Source organism: Crinia signifera, chromosome 1 (assembly GCF_055691185.1).
Source record: "Crinia signifera chromosome 1, ASM5569118v1, whole genome shotgun sequence".
Lineage (NCBI taxonomy): Eukaryota > Metazoa > Chordata > Amphibia > Anura > Myobatrachidae > Crinia > Crinia signifera.
This window is the reverse complement of record NC_139217.1, coordinates 409,866,042-409,884,490: the sequence shown is the minus strand read 5'-3', so window position 1 is coordinate 409,884,490 and position 18,449 is coordinate 409,866,042. Positions and strand designations below refer to the sequence as shown.

The 18,449-nt window shown below is 41.9% G+C and overlaps 1 protein-coding gene across 2 annotated transcripts in view; it reads right to left on the bottom strand.

Moving 5' to 3' along the window:
• Nucleotides 1–5,904: 5,904 nt before the first annotated feature.
• Nucleotides 5,905–18,449, bottom strand: part of SKIC3 (SKI3 subunit of superkiller complex) — an 83,818-nt gene continuing 71,273 nt past the window's right edge. For both annotated transcript variants that reach the window (XM_083151763.1, XM_083151762.1), the window contains exons 35-39: nucleotides 15,496–15,624; nucleotides 11,413–11,537; nucleotides 9,525–9,683; nucleotides 6,567–6,719; nucleotides 5,905–6,052 (exon numbers count right to left, since the gene is read on the bottom strand). In XM_083151763.1, the coding sequence (XP_083007889.1) occupies nucleotides 5,921–6,052; nucleotides 6,567–6,719; nucleotides 9,525–9,683; nucleotides 11,413–11,537; nucleotides 15,496–15,624 (698 nt within the window). In that variant the 3' untranslated portion in view covers nucleotides 5,905–5,920. The remainder of the gene's footprint in view (nucleotides 6,053–6,566; nucleotides 6,720–9,524; nucleotides 9,684–11,412; nucleotides 11,538–15,495; nucleotides 15,625–18,449) is intronic.

Genomic DNA, 18,449 nt, shown 5'->3' with positions numbered 1-18,449 from the left:
AAGATGGCGGGTGCTAGAATGAACACTAATAAATAAATAAACACAAAAATAATAATAATAAACAAATCTGTCAGTAAAGGTGCCCATATACGGTACAATTGCTGGGTGCGATGAGATGCGCGCTCCCGTCACACATCTCTCCGCACTGCTCAAAAACTTTGTGCTGCACTTACTTTTTGTGCTAGATCTCATCTCATTGCATTGCAATATGTATGCGATGCTATGTGATCGAAACCAAATTGAATACAATAATTGTACCGTGTGTGGGCACCTTAAGTGATTTGTGGAATTTCTCTCATGACCTGTATTATGTCCTAACAGGAAGCAAATAACCCCATAAAGTAATACATAGGTGTGGTATAGGTCGATAATGTATGCACAAATAGAATGTATTACTTCAGTAATAACAATTATATTTGCACACAAGGCCATTACATTATATCAGTGCTGGCAAATTCTCTGCAGTCAGAGCTGCAGTAAAGGAATGCATTAAACTGCCTACAAGAGTAATAGGAAAGGCCAGTACTTTTTAGTGATCACATCATTTTAGCAGTATCTCCTGTATAATTAATATCACTTTATATAACTTGCGGGTTTGGTGACTAAAATATCCACTCAGCGAGTCAGCAGCAGACACCACAACAGGCATCCACTTCAGCAAGATTGCTTAAGGAAATCATGTATTTTCGACAAACTGTGGAAGATAATGAATCTGGTAAATGACTAATCTTGGACCTGCAAGCAGTAGGCATTAATCTGTGTAGGGCTTTGCAGTCGCACACTTGGATAATTGATTTAAATAAAGTCGCTTTCCACATGTCACAGAAGAAATAATATGGGGCATTCTGCAGCAATGATCAGGAAAGACCTCGTGAGTCAGCAAGCGAACAGAGATGGGAAGGGGTAGATGAAGTGTCTGGGATACACATGCTAAATGAGGATGCCGCAACTGATGAATTTACAGTAAATAATGGTGCCACCGGAGGTACTTCTTCTCTTATTTAATACAAAAGACAGCATGGGCTGAAAGGACACACAGTAATGCCATCTCATTCACATTTCCCCAAGTGTAGTGCCCCGATTTATATTACAGCACATAATAGCGTCCCTTATTATTGTTATGAAACGCAGCAGTACCTCTAATACACATAATGCCCTTACAGTAGTAATGCCCCTTACACAAAATGCCCACAGGAAGGGAAGGGGAGAGGGTGCGGTACTGAAGATTGAAGAGCCTGCTGCTGCCTGTCTGTCATACAGGAGCATGGGAAGGAGAAGGAGGGAGTCACCTGACTTAGGTGCACTGGAGACAGAAGAGCCGTACTGCACACTGCCAGTGCCTGCCATACAGTTTGACAAGTGCAGCGGGGGCCGGCAGCAACAGATGACCGCAGCACAGCCAGATTATCATTCTGTGGGGTCCTAGGCAAGTTGTAGATTTTATCCACCCCTGGAATGTCACTATCGCCCATACTATATAATTTTACAGTCAGTAACTATATTGGTGTTGGCCTGTAGGTACAACCGGGCAGACCCCTGACACCCCCCTCCTGAATCCAGGACCATTTGCTTTCAGCCTCTATCTGTGCTTTTTTCTGCCTCTTTGTGCCCCATTGCCTCTCTTTGTACCCCCTACTGTCTCTGTACCCCCTCTGCTTCTGTGTATCCAATTCTGTCTCTCTGTTACCCGTTCTGGCTCTATCTGCACCCTCTACTGCCTTCCTGTGTCTCTATCTACCCCCGTTCTGAAATGTTTCCCTTTCAACGCTATCCATCATTTATTACACCATCTTTCTGTTCTATCCCAGCCACTGTGTCAAACCCCCCTGTGATCTCACCCAGCCACTGTCACAACCAACATTTTCTCTCCCAGCCACTGTCACCACCCCCATTTTTTCTCCCAGCCACTGCATCACCTCCGTGTTCTTTCCCAGCCATTGAACCCCCCCCCCCCGTGTTCTCTCCCACCCATTGTGTCACGCCCCCTGTGTTCTCTCGCAGCCACTGTTACACCCCCCTGTGTTCTCTCCCAGCCACTGAAACCCCCCGTGTTCTATCCCAGCAACTGACACCCCCGTGTTCTCTCCCAGCCACTGTCACACCCCCAGTGTTCTCTCCCAGCCACTGTCACGCCCCCTGTGTTCTCTCCCAGCCACTGATAACCCCCCCGTGTTCTCTCCCAGCCATTGTCACACCCCCAGTGTTCTCTCCCAGCCCCTGTGTCACGCCCCCTGTGTTCTCTCCCAGCCACTGTCACACCCCCGTGTTCTCTCCAGGCCACTGTGTCATGCCCCCTGTGTTCTCTCCCAGCTACTGTGACCCCCCCCCCCTGTGTTCTCGCCCAGTTACTGTGTCACACCCCCGTGTTCTCTCCCACCCCACCATGTGTACATTTCCAGGCACTATGTCACCACCCCCACACATGTGTTCACCTCACAGCCACTGTGTCTTCCAATTCATCCTTAACTGATCTATTGGATGGTTAGACCAGGAGCAGCTGCATCTCTGCAGTGTTTGTGGGGACCCAGCTAGCACCTCCAATGTCTCCTCATGACACTCAGTCCTCACTGAGCGGCTTGTGTATAGATGCCCCTCACCTCGCATTGGTCGAGTAACCCTGTCCGTCAAATATTCCCAAACCGTGATGCCACTGTGGCATAAACCTCCTGCCCCAAATCACAACCCCCAGAGAAAGAGCCTTGCCACCAAATGCGGCACTGACCAGCTGAAGTTAGTAACATGGTGCACCTTCCAGTAGGGTGGCAGCGCAGGGAGAATGCCTCAGCAAATTCACGGCAACACTATATGATAACTATTAAACTAGACTGTGAATGAATAATTGTGCAGCTGATAAAATACTTCCCATAAACATACACTTGAAGCTCATCTATTATTTACTGGTCATTGATGACTATATACAGGGATTTATATCCTCACCATTAAATCCTTTCTGTGAAGGCCACGAAAAGCACATTCATACCTGGGAGATGTACTCAAACAGGAGGGAGGGTAGTTTAAACTTCCTATGATGAAACTAGGGCATTTCATATGGGTCAAAAAAGACCCGAACACCTAGGAAGGTTAACAAGAGACATCTTTCTGCTGTGCAAGTCCTGTCCCCAGTGCAGTACAGCACCAGCTTCCAGATAGCAAAGAGAACAAAGCAGATAAATCCTGGAGCAGGAAACCTGAGAACTCCATTACAAAAGCGGTTTGGTCTTATGCACCAGCCATCCAGGAAACTCTATGGGGATGTCTCGAAGCCTCCATACAGGATGTTAATGAAAAGCACCTAGGCAACCACTGATTACCATTCTCTGAGGTTACTGTAAATCCAAATGGGATGTTGGATTCCTTTGACAGGAGGACCTGTTAAAAGACAACCTTCCAGCACATAATCTAAGCTAGAACCAATGGGTAATAGGAGGAGACTTGAAAGCCATTAACATCAATTCCAGGTGCAATGCTCGATCTACGACAAGAAGCTCATAAGGGTAGGCCTGGAAGAATCCACCATTTTTAAGTTACAGATTAGAAAAGTTTGTCCCAAAAGAGATATCAGCAAAATAGTGTTATAGGAAAATTTACTGTGGATTTTGGATAAATATACAGAAATTACTTAAACCTTTAGTTAAAAAAAAAGCATATCAGCATTTTAACGATGGTAAAAGTATCATTTTAGAAATTCTCATAAATCACAGATGCCTGAACATTACAGAACATTCCGTATCAGAGAGGAAAGGTCTGCGACAGCCTGATCCCCCCCAGCGTCAGACACAGACCCTCACACGTATGTCTATTGGTATATATAATGTGTTATATGTACTATCTGATGCTGCAATTCTGTGGAACCTTATAAACAATGTGATGAATTCACAAAGGAGACAGGAGAATTTAGCCTGACCACCGGAGGTAGACTTCCCTCTATTTCCCTAAAGAATGCGTCAAAAGCTACACAATATTAGGAGGGATATTTCCATGACTCATTTATGCGCATGCAATATTAAAGACAGTAGTGATGTCAGCAGTGCTATCCCAATAATGAGAAATCTAAATATAGCACTAGCCAATGCAGAATATACAATTGACCCCAATGTATCACGCTGTCTGATTAGCTGTGTGTATACAGAATGGACAGAAGGAGGTGTTATAGTCATACTCAGAAGAACACAATACATAGAAAACCCTCCTACTGTACATATCCACAAATGGGGCTGCAAAACACCAACACACAAATCAAAGGTAGTATGTTATAGCCACTGCTACAAAATCCTCATGTTGATATTTTTATTTGTAACTTAAGGAGAAATTTATTAAAGCTTGGAGATAGAGAAAGTACAGAACAAATAGCTCCTATCTGGCATTTTTGAAGCACAGCCTGTAATATGGCAGTTAGAGGCTGACTGGTTGGTACTCTCTGCATGATTTGATGCATATGGCATGTTATGCGATGAAAAGAAGAAAAAATGTTTACGCTGTGGCCATGCCACAATCATACCAACATCTTTAAGAGGAAGCACAAATATGGCGCTTGCTGCCTATCAGTTGGGTACAAGAGCAGTAGGGGGCCTAAGTTCCTGTGTGGTTACTTTGATTCATAATACCTAGAAGCACAAGACAAATCCCCTCTTCCCATCCTCCCTCACTGACACTGAATTCCACCTGCCATGAAATTTCCTCCTGCCCCCACCATCCTCTCCTTCCAGCCGGTTTTCATTTGGCCAAAGATATGAACTTCAAGCAGGACCCTAACACCCTGGGGTTCACATTTGGGGCGCAGGTTTGGTGGTGCCCTGCACTTCAGACTCGAACCCCAGAGTGTTAGGGACCTACCTGACAGAGGTGACCTCAACGTTGGTGGGCAGGTTCATATCTTTGGCCATATATATGCTAACAACCTCTTTCATGATAATTTAATAATATATATAATATGTTAGCAGCAATGGTTGCACAGTGCACCTGCATCCCCCCTTTTTTGTCACAAATGGCCTACTCTCAGCCAAGTCCAGGGGTCACTTCTCACAACTTATCCTCCTGGATCTTTCTGTTGGTTTAGACACTGTGGGTCATCCTCTCCTCATCCTCCTCCTCCTCCTCCAGGCTATTGGCCTCTCTAGCACTGTTCTGGCCTGGATCACCTCTTACCTCACTAACTGCCCCTTCTCATTGTCTGTCCCTTGCTCCACCTCACCCCCTTCCAACCTGTCCTATGCCCCCTTCTCTTCTCCATGTACACCTCTTTCCTGGGTGAGCTCATAAGCTCCTTTGGCTTTCAAGCCAATGACACGCAACTATACCTCTCCTCCCCTGACAGTTCCCCATCTGTCCTCTCTTGGGTATCCATCTGTCTCTATGCCATCTCCTCCTGGATGTCTGAGTGCTCTATGAAGCTCAACATAAACGGAACTGAACTGATCATCCAGATTCTCCACCGCCCCCCCCCCTTCCCCCCCACCCCAAGAAAAAAAAACATCCATCACTGCTGACAAAACCATCTCCCCCCAGGTAGATAATTGTAGTGATAGGGAACAGCATGTGAAAAAACTTGGAGGCAACAGTGGGTAGGTAGATAGGTAGATAGATAGATAGATAGAGATCAATTACATTAAACCTCAGGTGCTAGATGGGACTTTTTTATATAAGACATGTGTGACAATTTAGTAGACATGCTTCGACATTTCAATACATTTGCTTTGCATTTACACTGTTTATACATAATTCAGAAATATGCAAGTATATCGGCAATAAAGCCTATTTGGCGGCATCAGTGTTGCTCTTAGTACATCTATCCAGTACGTCAAAGACTTATTCATTATATATAATGCTAACATACTGTTCATGTACTCTCACTGGTATATGAAAGGATTATACGAAGAAACAATAACATTGGGTATCTAGGTATCTACTGTATGTGCCTTACTCACCGCGATCCCTTAGTACTGAACTGCAGAATACCCTGAAGCAGGAAGGCCAATGGACAAGACGTCATTTTCAGAACTTCACTTGTAGCCTCCTGCAGGAGCGCTGGCCAGCGAGGGTCAGAAACCTTAGCCTGAATTAAGAGAAAAATGTCAAAACATTTTTACAGAGCATTCCTAATTGGTCCGCCTCCACCTGACTGCCAACTTAAGAGTTCTTACTAAATTCTCAGGATTGTTTCATTATGAACTGGTACAGAATTTCACCTAAAAGAGGCCCCAATGTACAAGCAAAGCATTACATACAGTACTGCCATACGACTATGAATACAGTGAAACCTAAAGGTAGTGCGCCAGTGGTGCTCCGATGGAGGCACCACTGGCGCGCACCTACTACATAGTGGCATGCCCAGAAATTTTCCAGGAAAGCCCGCTGCGGCAGTGCGGCTGAGCCCGGAAAATTTCCGGGCATACCACTTCAGTGGTTAAAGTTGGGTGGTGTTTTTGTTGCTAATTTCAGATGCAGTAATAGGTAGAGTTCATGTAACCTAATAGCTTAGGCTTGTTCTCCGTACAGTATATATTTGAGCTATAAATTGCTGCAGGGCCGAGCATAGAACTGAGGGCTGGAATATGGCAGAGACTTACCATACAAACTCTTAGAGCAAGTAGAGCTAATCGCAGCAGACTGGAGAGTTTCCCACTCCAGTCCCCTTGCTGAGATGCCAGCTGTAAACTCTTCCTGTAGAACATCTCTGCCCCCATCATCATGCCCTGAGACTGGTACACCTCAGCCAACCACTGAAATAAGAGCAAAGCACAATGTCATCAAAGGGAAACACAAATAGGCAATGTGCTCTGCATGTTCCTGTGCTAGTCTGCTATCACACCTGCATAGACATCATGTAGGGTTCCTGACTAACTTCTTGACGACAAAGCTGCTTAAACATCCATTTATATTTTAAGACAAGTGCAACTGCGGAGACACAAGTCAACCAGTGCTCCAGCAGGAAACTCATGGATGCATTATTTTTCACTATTACATTAAATATATTTTATAAAATAACCAAATGACACAGAAAAGCTCTTAATGTCAATATCTGGTAAGGGCTGTAACACTTTAGCAGCTTCATGTAGCCCCAAGCTACTTGTCCAGGACCGACAATGGGGAAAAGACAAGACACTGGCAGAAATGTATACACACACACACACATACATACACACACATACACACACACACACACCTGTGCATAACACTGTACAGAACATGAGTCACAGTCTTTCTGTACTTCAATAACAAATATGATGTTGGTACTCATAGCTTCAATAATGAAACAAAAAGTTTGCTGTATGTCGCAGCTGTGCGAGTCAGTGTGGGCTGGGAGATGAATCACTATGAGTTTTATCAACAGCCTCAAACTTAATTGTTTCACAACTTCCAAGGACAAGTATACAAGTGCCTTAGATGGAAATCTCTTCCACATAAGAAAACCCAATCTAGAAATGACTATCTTGACTACGGTGAAATCATATGGCTTGAGGTAACTGCAGCATTTCAATCGCGAAGCCTCAGCATAAAGTAACAGTACTAACTCTACAACTAAGTGCAGTCACCCCAGTACTTTATCTTGCTCGGCAATGTAACCTCAGAGAATGTTGAGTATTGCAGTCCTGTGGCCCCGGCTGTGCTGGATATTTAAGTAGCAGCTAAAGCGGTCAAGGTCCAAATTAGCAGTGGGAACCTGTCTTTGCGATTCCATGCTCATGACTTACATTGCTTAAGGTCTGATTCAGTGGCGTATGTAGCGGATTTGTACAAATATGAGAATACCGAAGCATTGGATATTTGTATAGAGTGACTTACAGACTGCGTCTCTGATCTGCCGCTTGCGTAAAAAGACGCGACATCAAGCCCCTGAAAAACCCTGTAGTCGTTCAGAATGCTCATCACAACTATGGGGTTGCTCAGAGGCTTAATTCACAAAAGCCATCGGAGCTTCTACAACTGCGTAAAACACGCAGTCACAGGATAACGCACACACCCGAAACTGTGCAACACACCTGCATTTTAGGGGAGCTACCCCATTACCTCCCAGATGCTCTCACTTCCTGCCGCTCACTCTGCAAATAAATCCTCACTGTATCCACAATAGACAGAATTAAAGTCGACGGTCAATAGGCCGAAAAGGTTGACATGCACAAGAGTGGCATTGACAAAGTTGACAAAAGCAGAAGGTTGACATGGAAAAAGTTGACGCCTGAAAAGGTTGACGTGCATTTTTTTTTTTGACGACAACTGAGCACACGGACCCCAAATTATTCTAGTGTTTTGCTGGCCTTGCTTTGGTTCAGCTCCGCTACCCTGCGCTCAGCACAAATTACTGTTAAAAACTCAATGTTGAACTTCTCATGGGTCAGTCGTTGACTTGTTGACATTTGCCTATGCTGAGCTATTGGTGTCAGCATACTGACTGTCCCTATCATCCGGATCCCAGACAATATACATCATTATATACACATGTAAAGACTGTGACTAATGCCTGGAAGTAAGCAACAAGTATAATCTACAAAAATGACTGTGTACACATGGTGAGATTTGACATTAGATTTTGACTAAATAGTCAAAATCGCATGCAGATCATATGCAGATATCATGCAGATCACACAGGTTTTTTACCTTGCGATCCCGATGTGCGCTCCCGTGACAGCACAAATCGAAACCCAGATAGACAGGGCAGCAATGACTATATAGTGCAAATCGAATGTAGATAGCATGAATTGTATGGAAATAGTACAGAGTTAGCAAAGATTGTACAGCACTCGAATCTTAAGTCGAATAGCAAGGCAATCTCACCATGTGTGTACACACCATTAGTATAAAGGTGCCCACACACTAGAACGATTTTTTGGACGATTGGACGATTTCCGATAAATCGTCTGATATATTGTCCGATGTTTACTGATAATCGGTCAATCTTTTGCTAAATCTTCTGATCTTACGTGCTGCAATAAAGATCAGAAGATTTAACAAAAGATCCATAGAAACGAACACGGGATCTAAAGAAAATTCTTTGGTAAAGATGGGCGCTTGCCTGAAATCTTTTGTCCAGGACAAATAAAAGATTTGAAGGCTAATTTATGCACACATTTTATGATCGCAGATCTTTCTAGTGTGTAGGCACCTTAAAAGACTAATAAGTACAAAGACCGTAAATAAAAAAACAAAAATGTAAGCGTACACCTAAAAGCCTGTCTAATTAATACTTAAAAAATGTATTCAAAAATATTACTGGCGTCCTCAATGCTCTGTAACTGATATAGGAAGTGGAAGACTGTGTACATCCAGTGCTATAGAAGGACACAGATGCGTCTACCACCACTGTGATGTCAAGAAATCAATGAACAAGCATCTGGGGGTGGGAAGATGCGGGCCTTTTAGTGTAGAGACAAGCTGCAAGCTATAAATGGTTGCCATTGTGGCAACAACTGTACCACACCATGCGCTGTGTGTCCTGGACTGTGGCATTGTCTGCACATCCTGTGTACACCTAAAGAAGATTCAATAAACATCTCATAACTGCAGAATATCCAGAAACTGGGACTCACATGCCAGGCAGTATGCGAATTGGAGTTAGCCATCACAGTCTTCTGGAGCTCCTCCAGAACGGACTCGGACAATACAGCTTGAGACTCTAACAGGCGTTTGAACTGCACTTGCCTTAGCAGCATAAATAAAGATGGCTGGTCTGGGAAGGTCTGCAATGCCTGAAAAATTAAAAACGTACAAAAAAAAAAGTTTAAAAGAGACCTGCTCCAAAAAATCCATAACCTACTGCAAGGAACGGAGCATCATACTTGCCTACTTTTGGATTAAAGCGTCACAAGCAAGATGGCATGACATCGCTACTCATTACCCAATGCCATAATCTTTGTCATCACAGTCACAATTCGGTATATTTATTAAAAGCTTCTAAAATGAGGCGATGTTGCCTATAGCAACCAACTAGAGTGTGTCTATTATTTCTCTTTTGCATCCTATAAAGTGATAGACAGACTGATTGGTTGCTATGGGCAACATTGCCTCTTCATTTTTTGAAGCTTTAGTAAATTTACCCCAATGTGTTTCATAAAGAATTGAGGTTGGATGTATTAACTGGCGTTCATGGGTAACGTGCATTATCCCCGCACGTTATGTCAAGGGATAGCCTTTCCCCTGATGTATTACTCCCACGATGCAGGACCCGTGGCAGCGGCGATACGGGGCACGTGTCACATTGGCGCAGATATTATTTAAATAATACCTCTCATTTATGAACCGCCCGTAGGTATGTATGTGCACACCTGTATCGCTCTTTTCTTCGCCCTCTTGATGTGGCGCTGCAGGTCTCCAACCTTCTAATGCTAAACGGCGCTTGCTGGTCTTCGGCATCTTCAAACTAAAACAGCGCATGTGCCGGGAATACAGCGCCATCCATTTCACAGCATCCCAAGCAAACATTACCCAGCGCATACACTCTTAGATCAGCCAGCGCGGTGGAAGAAGGCCGGAGAGACAAATCACATCCGATACGGGAAGACGGTTAACCCCGGCGGGGTGAGTTTACGTACTCCCATATGGTATAATGAAATAATAATACATTCTGGCGATGTGAAGACACGCTTCACTGCAATAATGTGGTGAAGAAGGTCCTATGATTTAAGCACAAGATGATACATCTACCCCCCAAGTCATCAAAGCCCCTCCCACTTCACTAGGAGAGTGCAGGCAACCCGGTACCATGGGTGCTACTTATTACTGTATACAACTGGCGGGTCCGGAGTAAAATTGCGGCCAGTAAATGGTTAATAAAAATAGATAGTGAATTTTCATTTATCAGACAGAAAAAAAATATAGGCAGTAAAAATCAACCCGATCTTGAACACCATATTGGACAAGTGTCACACCTGTGATACGGAGATTACTGTATGTGTTGTTCTAAACCTGTTCCTTTACATGTAGATCTGGCTGTTACTTTCTCTGCCAGACAAACAACTTAATGCATATGTATAAATTAATGGTATGTACTGTACATTTCTGCTGTAATATAACCTAAAATATTTAAAAGGATAATATTTCTACAGGAAATTCACTGATTTACTGTATATCGGGCTCATTTAACTAAATTCCTGTTTACGTGAAAAAAAAAACAACAAAAAAACACATGGTGAGCCACAGGCTAATACACCTTCATGAGAACAGAATATAAAGAAATGCCTGTTTGGAGCCATTACTTGCATATCTGATGCTTAGCACCTGCAAACAAATCTTGATTGCAATCATAACCCCATGTTTCAGGTCTACAACATATATACCATATATATAGGTTTCATCAATTATATGCCAAGAATACAATGCCAAACACAGTACACTACACGGCTATAGTAACAGGAGTACCACCATATGTTTATTACTGCACGTTATGGACAATGAAACACCTCCAGCATGTAGACTTACTTTTGCGCAAAGCTCCTCGGCCTCCGATAATCTATTTTCAGCATTTAATACACCAATAGCCTGACACAATGACCAAGTCTCCAGGGACAGAACGTAACTGTCAGGAAGTTTCTTTGTTCTTTCCACTGCACAGAAAACAATGCACATATTAGTCTCATGAACACAATAATCTAATACAGAAATATAGGAAACAAACATCTAATGTAATCAGTTCTTTCTTCCATTCAATACAGAACATATATTAGTACCTATGTTCTCTACCGGTGTTAGGCACACTCTTAGGGATAGCACTGTTAGATTTAATGGATACATCACTCTTTTAAACGTAACAAAAAAAAAAACATAATCCAAACTAACCAGAAGAGAGATTTTTAAAAAATTAAGGGGGGAAAGCAATGTGCCGCCGCCATTTTCGACGTGGGAAATAGCGGCGGCTCCCTATTCACTGCTGTTATTAACGACAGCATTGATGCGGGATCATGGCTGAACGGGCCTGACTTAAGAAGCGGTCGGGCCCGTTCTGCCGATAATGGCCGTGGATTGTCGTTATCCGGGCCGCAGATAGACAATCTACGGGCGTTTTCGTGGCCACACCCCCTTTGCGCCCATTGGCAGACGGGACATTGAATCCCGTCTGTTATTATGCGGTCGATCTGACCGCAAACGGGCCAGGATCACGGCTGTTGGCGGGGATCGACAGCCATGACCCCCTTTATGTACCCCTTTACATAAAGAGGAGCTTGGTATAAATAGCTTCCAATACAGGTACTAAGGGGTAGATTTATTAAGCTCGGTGAGGTGATAAAGTGTCTGGTTTTTATCACCGGCCAATCAGCTCCTACCTGTCATTTTTCAAACCAAGCCCGTAACTTCACCGCTAGGAGCTGATTGGGCGGTGATAAAAACCAGACACTTTTTCACTTCACCGAGCTTAATAAATCTGCCCCTAAGTATTAATGAAAACACACTTTGGATGGCACTTACCATCCCCTGCTTTAAAAAAAATGTAAAAAGAAAAAGTGTTTATTCAAAAAACTTCACTAAAAAAACAACTTTCGTTTAGTTACTATAGTGGTTAGACAAGGTCTCGTTTAACCAATGATGGTCGACACATGGAAATGGTCGGCATTGACAGAAGGTCGACACAAGCTTATGGTCGACATGGACATGGTTGATACTTTAAAGTTCAACAGGAGTTTTTCACTTTTTTTGGGGGGTAGGTTGAGGTTGACTTGGATCATACTTTACTATCCAAGTGGGCAAAGAGTGAGAATATAATAGTGTGCCTGAAAGCATAGTGAGCGCAGCGACACTCTTACGGTGTCCATATCGACATAGACACAAAAAACCACATAAACAATATGTGTCAACCATGTCAATGTCAACCTTAAATTGACCTTCTGGAAATATGAATCTATGATATGTCGACTTAGTCACTGTTGACTATTAGTGGTCCACCTAGAGATTATCTATCCCTATAGATTGTAAGCTTGCAGCAGGGCCCTCCTACCTCCAAGTCTATCTGTTGTTACCCAGTTTGTTTTATCACTGTCTACAATTGTAAAGCGCAACGGAATCTGCTGCTCTATATAACAAACTGTAAATAAATAAATAATCCACTATACCGTAACCTCATCTAACAAGCTGTGCAACAATGCACAACTTTATTTACAGTGTTCAGGATTTCCCTAGTCTGGTATAACCTCAGTGCAGCTAGACACTTGTCTCTCATAGTACCTCTTCTCTGTGTAAAGCAGACAGTTTGGTGGTTTCTGTCCACCTGTCAACTTGATACATCTGCAAATAGAAGGTTTATGGGGAAAAGATGTCAATGACACATTGTGTGAACCGCCTGAATTAGTAGGAAACACTTGTGCATTGTAGCCTCCAGGGGACTGGCCAGATTGGGAAAAAACAATCATCAATTAAGTACAACTGGGTATTGAATTACACTTGAAACTAATTTATTGTATGTAGCGTTATCCATTAATGAGGCCTGAAAAAAACAATTGTTTGACAAACTGAAGCCTAACCCACGGGTGCTGTATATACTGTGATTTACGTGACAGTGTACTGAATCACGTACTGCAGTCTTACTTATGGTAATAAATATTTAGCTATTTCCAAGCTGCGATCATTCTGGCAATTTAATTGTAACTTGTGACAACCTGGAACAATCTTACGCATCAGAAATAGGTTGTTTTTAAGTTTGACTGTAGTTAAATCCATCAAATTGGCATCATGACTTTTCCAGCGTGGGTATAAGCAGCTGATACCACGGTAACACTGCATTAACAGAAATGACGAAATCGGATCACTTTAAAAGGCATTAAGTATTTAACATAATGTTATCACTACAGGATTTCATCAACTGAATTTTTTTCACTGTGGGATGCAGAATGACTGAGTTGGTGGAAAATGAGCTATGTACGACTTTATTCACAGTACAGATATATACCCATACATCTAGCCTCAATACTCCTCACAGTACGAGATGCCTGTTGCTAGTGATCCTCTAGGTTTCAGTGCAACTACGTGTTGGCTGCAATTTTTTTTTCAAAAAAACGCCTCTCAGTTGCAATTCGATGCAGCTGAGACACACCAGGAGACTGTGCTGACCAATTTCACACCTGTTTATCTGTGTGCGACTGAATCTGTATATTTAGTACAATAGAGTTTGGCATGGTAAAAACCTGCAGCCGCTGCATTGTAGTACTTCAATTCAAAGAATCAGTCTCACACAAAAGTGTTCAAAGTGATATATTTCAGCACAGTCTCCTGGTGCATGCTAGACCAATCGCGATGCGACTAAGATGTATTTTCCCTTGAAATATGCAGAGATGCCTGGTGCTAGCAGAATCTCATGCTATCTGGGAGGGGCTGTTTGCTGTATAATAATGTATGAGGACACTTCTGTATCTATTATATTAATTTCCTGAAAGTGATAAATTCACATCAAAACCTGTAAAGTGAAAGATAGCTTTAACCACACTGAGGTTTGGGCAGTGATATAGAAAAGTTACTGAGTTAACACTGCAGATGGCAGATATTACAAAACACACGTCTATCAGATGAATTTAATGAATTCATTTAAAAATGTACTGTACAAGATTTCTACATTGTTATTATCATGTATTGCATGACCGCCAGAGCAGAAATGCCTTGCAGTGGCTGGTGGCTTACCATATATTTACCATGGTATGTTACTGAGATCTCCGCATTGTTATTATCATGTAGCGTATGACCAACAGAGCAGAAATGCCTTGCAGTGGCTGGTGGCTTACCATATATTTACCACTGTATTTTACGGAGATCTCCGCATTGTTATTATCATGTAGCGTAGGACCACCAGAGCAGGGATCACTTGCAGTACCTGATGACTTACCATATGTTTACCAATGTACAGTATGTAACTGAGGGGCAGATTTATTAAGCTTGGAGAAGAGATAAACTGGAGATAAACTGGAGATAAAGCAAAAGGAGATAAAGCACAGCCAATCAACTCCCAACTGTCATTTTCAAACACAGTTTATTGGCTGTGCTTTATCTCCTTTTGCCTTATCTCCAGTTTATCTCCAGTTTATCTCTTCTCCAAGCTTAATAAATCTGCCCCAGAGACCTCTGCATTGCATCATGTAGTGAAGGACCACCAGAGCAGACATCACTTGCAGTGACTGGTGGCTTACCATATGTTTACCAATGTACAGTATGTAACTGATCTCTGCATTGCTATTATCATGTAGGCTGTATTGTATGTCTCTTAAAGCAAATAGCGTAGTGGGCGCCCTGCTAGGAAACAAGTACCCAGCATTATATAATATCCCACGCCACCAATATAACTCTAGAAACTGGTTTTATTTGCTCAATTAAAGGTATAGTTGGAAAAATATATAAAAAAGCTATGAATGTAATCGAAGATGTAGGATAGTATGTACAAGACAACAGACTGAGGGTCATCAGTCTCTGGGTTTGTAGTTCATGAAGGATACACAGACTTGTGTTTATAATGGATATATATATACACAGACAATAGCAATCATTTGTAATGAGGAATGAGCTGTAACAATGTCAGCCGGTACTCACGCTTGGATTTAATGGAGGCTACAAAGTTATAACTAAGTCCGGCGTGTTTGGCAGGTGCTTTATTGAGGTACAAAGCTGCATCTCTCACATGACAAGCAGCCAATAGTCCAGCCCACACTGCAGGATTATCTGTAAAGAAAAATATATAGATATTATATAAAATTCTCCATCCTAAAGGTATTACATGGCTGATCAGGAGTAGCATTGCACCTGGGTAAATACTGGCTGTTCTTGTATGTAGCCCACACATTCTTGACAACGCCAACGCAATTAAAATTTGAGCTTGGACATGTCCCTCTCATTGTACTGGGAAGGTAGCCAGACACTAGAGCGGCTACTTTGAGGAAAGAAGTCACCCGCAATCCCATTAAAACCGCTTGATACACTGTATGCAGTCCTTTTGCATACAATGGGGTGTATTTAATGTTTTCTGCGAACTGTGACAGCGAGCAGGGCGGCCTACTCGCTGTCACAGCTCGCAGGGTCAGTATTCAACTGACCCCCTGCCACATGCCCTTCCCTCACCTCACTCCAAAAACCTAGCGAGGGGGGAAACGGCATGTTCCAGGGATCAGTTGAATACTATGTATGTGGCCGTTAATACAGCAAGGCTCGCGGCTAAATGCAGCGTGCTCCCTGCATTAGCTGCGAGCCTTGCTGTTTGGAAGAATTCTCGCTGTCCTCTGATTTCCCCAGCGAGTTCAATAGGGCGAGCGGCCGGCGTGGAGGTTAAACAGCGGCCGCCATGTGGGGGTTAAACCTCCTTGCCGGCCGCATTGAATACACCCCAATGTATTGTACGTGATCCCAGACAAGCTTGTTGGAGACTTGGCAATGTAATATATCTATAGTGAAGCCATGCTCAATGTGTAACATTACTCCTTTTGTTTTGTTTAACCAGAATGGCAGTACGTAAGTCAGGAATACCACACACAACCAACAACTCTTTCACCAAAAAAGTGTTCTACACAAGTGTGTATGTACAGTATATGTATTTAAGTTCATCAATAGATGGCACTCCAAACTAGCACTTGTAGGTTTTCCAAAAAGGTGTATTGTACCAAAATTGTTAACAGATGTTTTGGGGCTGACACACCCTTTGTCAAGGTGGTTTCACTTACCACCTTGACAAAGGGGCGTGCCAACCCCGAAACGTCGTTTAACGATTTTGCCACAATACACCTTTTTGGAAAACCAGTACCGCTGAGTGATTTCTCTCATTTACCAACTATTCGATTCCAATGGCACCAGGGTCTTCTATATATGCACTTTGGACTTCAAAAGACTTGGTCCCTAGTTTATGTGTATGTGTTATGTAGAACACAATTGGATAATTAGATAACAGGAAGTGAGGTAACACTGCCTTCCTGTTAAATGAGCTCCTGCCAGTTTGTCCCTACCCCCTGAGAAAGTCACATATGATGAAACAGGTTGGGCAGCTTCTGAGACCTACCTCACTTCTTATCCATGCGTTACCTTTTTATATATAGCTTTTTATTCTGCGTATAAATTCTGTGATATATGAAATTTGCTCTTATACATCCACTGGGATTTTTTTACTACTATTTATTCCATTTTATGTGTAACCCTCCCTTTTTTTTAATAAATTGTATATTTGTGTGCACCACTTATAGACTCACCTTTAAAACACTAGTCGTCGAGGTCTAAAAGTATTTAAAAAAAAATAAAAAAAAAAAATAATAATAATAATAATATATATATATATATATATATATATATATATATATATATATATATATATATATATATATATATATATATATATATATATATATATATATATATATATACACATACACACACCAAGGAAGAAGCAGCACTCTAACGATTTTGTTAGTAATCTCTTATTTCAAAAAAGCACACTATAGCTATAGTGTGCTTTTTTGAAATAAGAGATTACTAACAAAATCGTTGGGAGTGCTGCTTCTTTCTTGGCTTCTATGTTATGTGATTACATGCTGCGGGCACCCACGGAGCAACTACTTATTGGATGTGTGGCTGTGCTGGACCACTCTGTGCTATACACACACACACACACACACACACACATACACATACACATACATACATACATACATACACTGTATATAGTTGCAACATACAGAAAATGACAAGAGTCATATTTTACTGTAACCTAATTATTACCACCCTAGCAATCTGGGTGCAAACATGGTGACACTGTACAAAAACATTTATATTTTATATTAAACTATTTATATTAATCTATTATGAATGACATAAAATAAATGATATTGCTATATGTATACACAAGAGGGCAGTAGTGTATCAAAATAGAAAAGGAATAACGGTAACACTGTCATTAAGTTTAAGGATATTAGAAGTTCTGCAACCCGATAACCACTCAAGCTCACAAGATAAAAGGTTTCTATAGAGGAAAATCAAACAAACAAACAAACAAGCTGCCTCCAAATATCTTTAGGTTATGTTATAAAAAAAAGTGTAACTTATTTATGACAATGCACATTATATCTAGACATAATGTAATATATATGTACTTACACACACAAAAACACAGATATACAAAAATATAAATATAAACCAACAAGTTACTTAAAATCTGAAACCTGACCCCCAATCTGACCTTTCACCTTTATAAATCTCATACAGCATCTGTGTATCTATTAATAAAATAATTCTTCCCTGGGTATCCCAGGTTTTCTGTTTCTCCACGTGTGACAGCTGTGACATACTGTATATTATACAGGGCTGGTTACTGGTTTGAGTCTTAGTAATGTACCAGCCAAATACTTTCCCCACATAAGATCACGCTGTACCTATTCTATAGCTCACTAACAGCTTTACTAATAGAACATGCAGGAATGTGGAAGCTGTGTACACTAACCAAACAAGCAGATCTGTAAAATAGTCACCAATAGAAATTTATCCGTATCGGAATAAGAAATAGAAAGTCG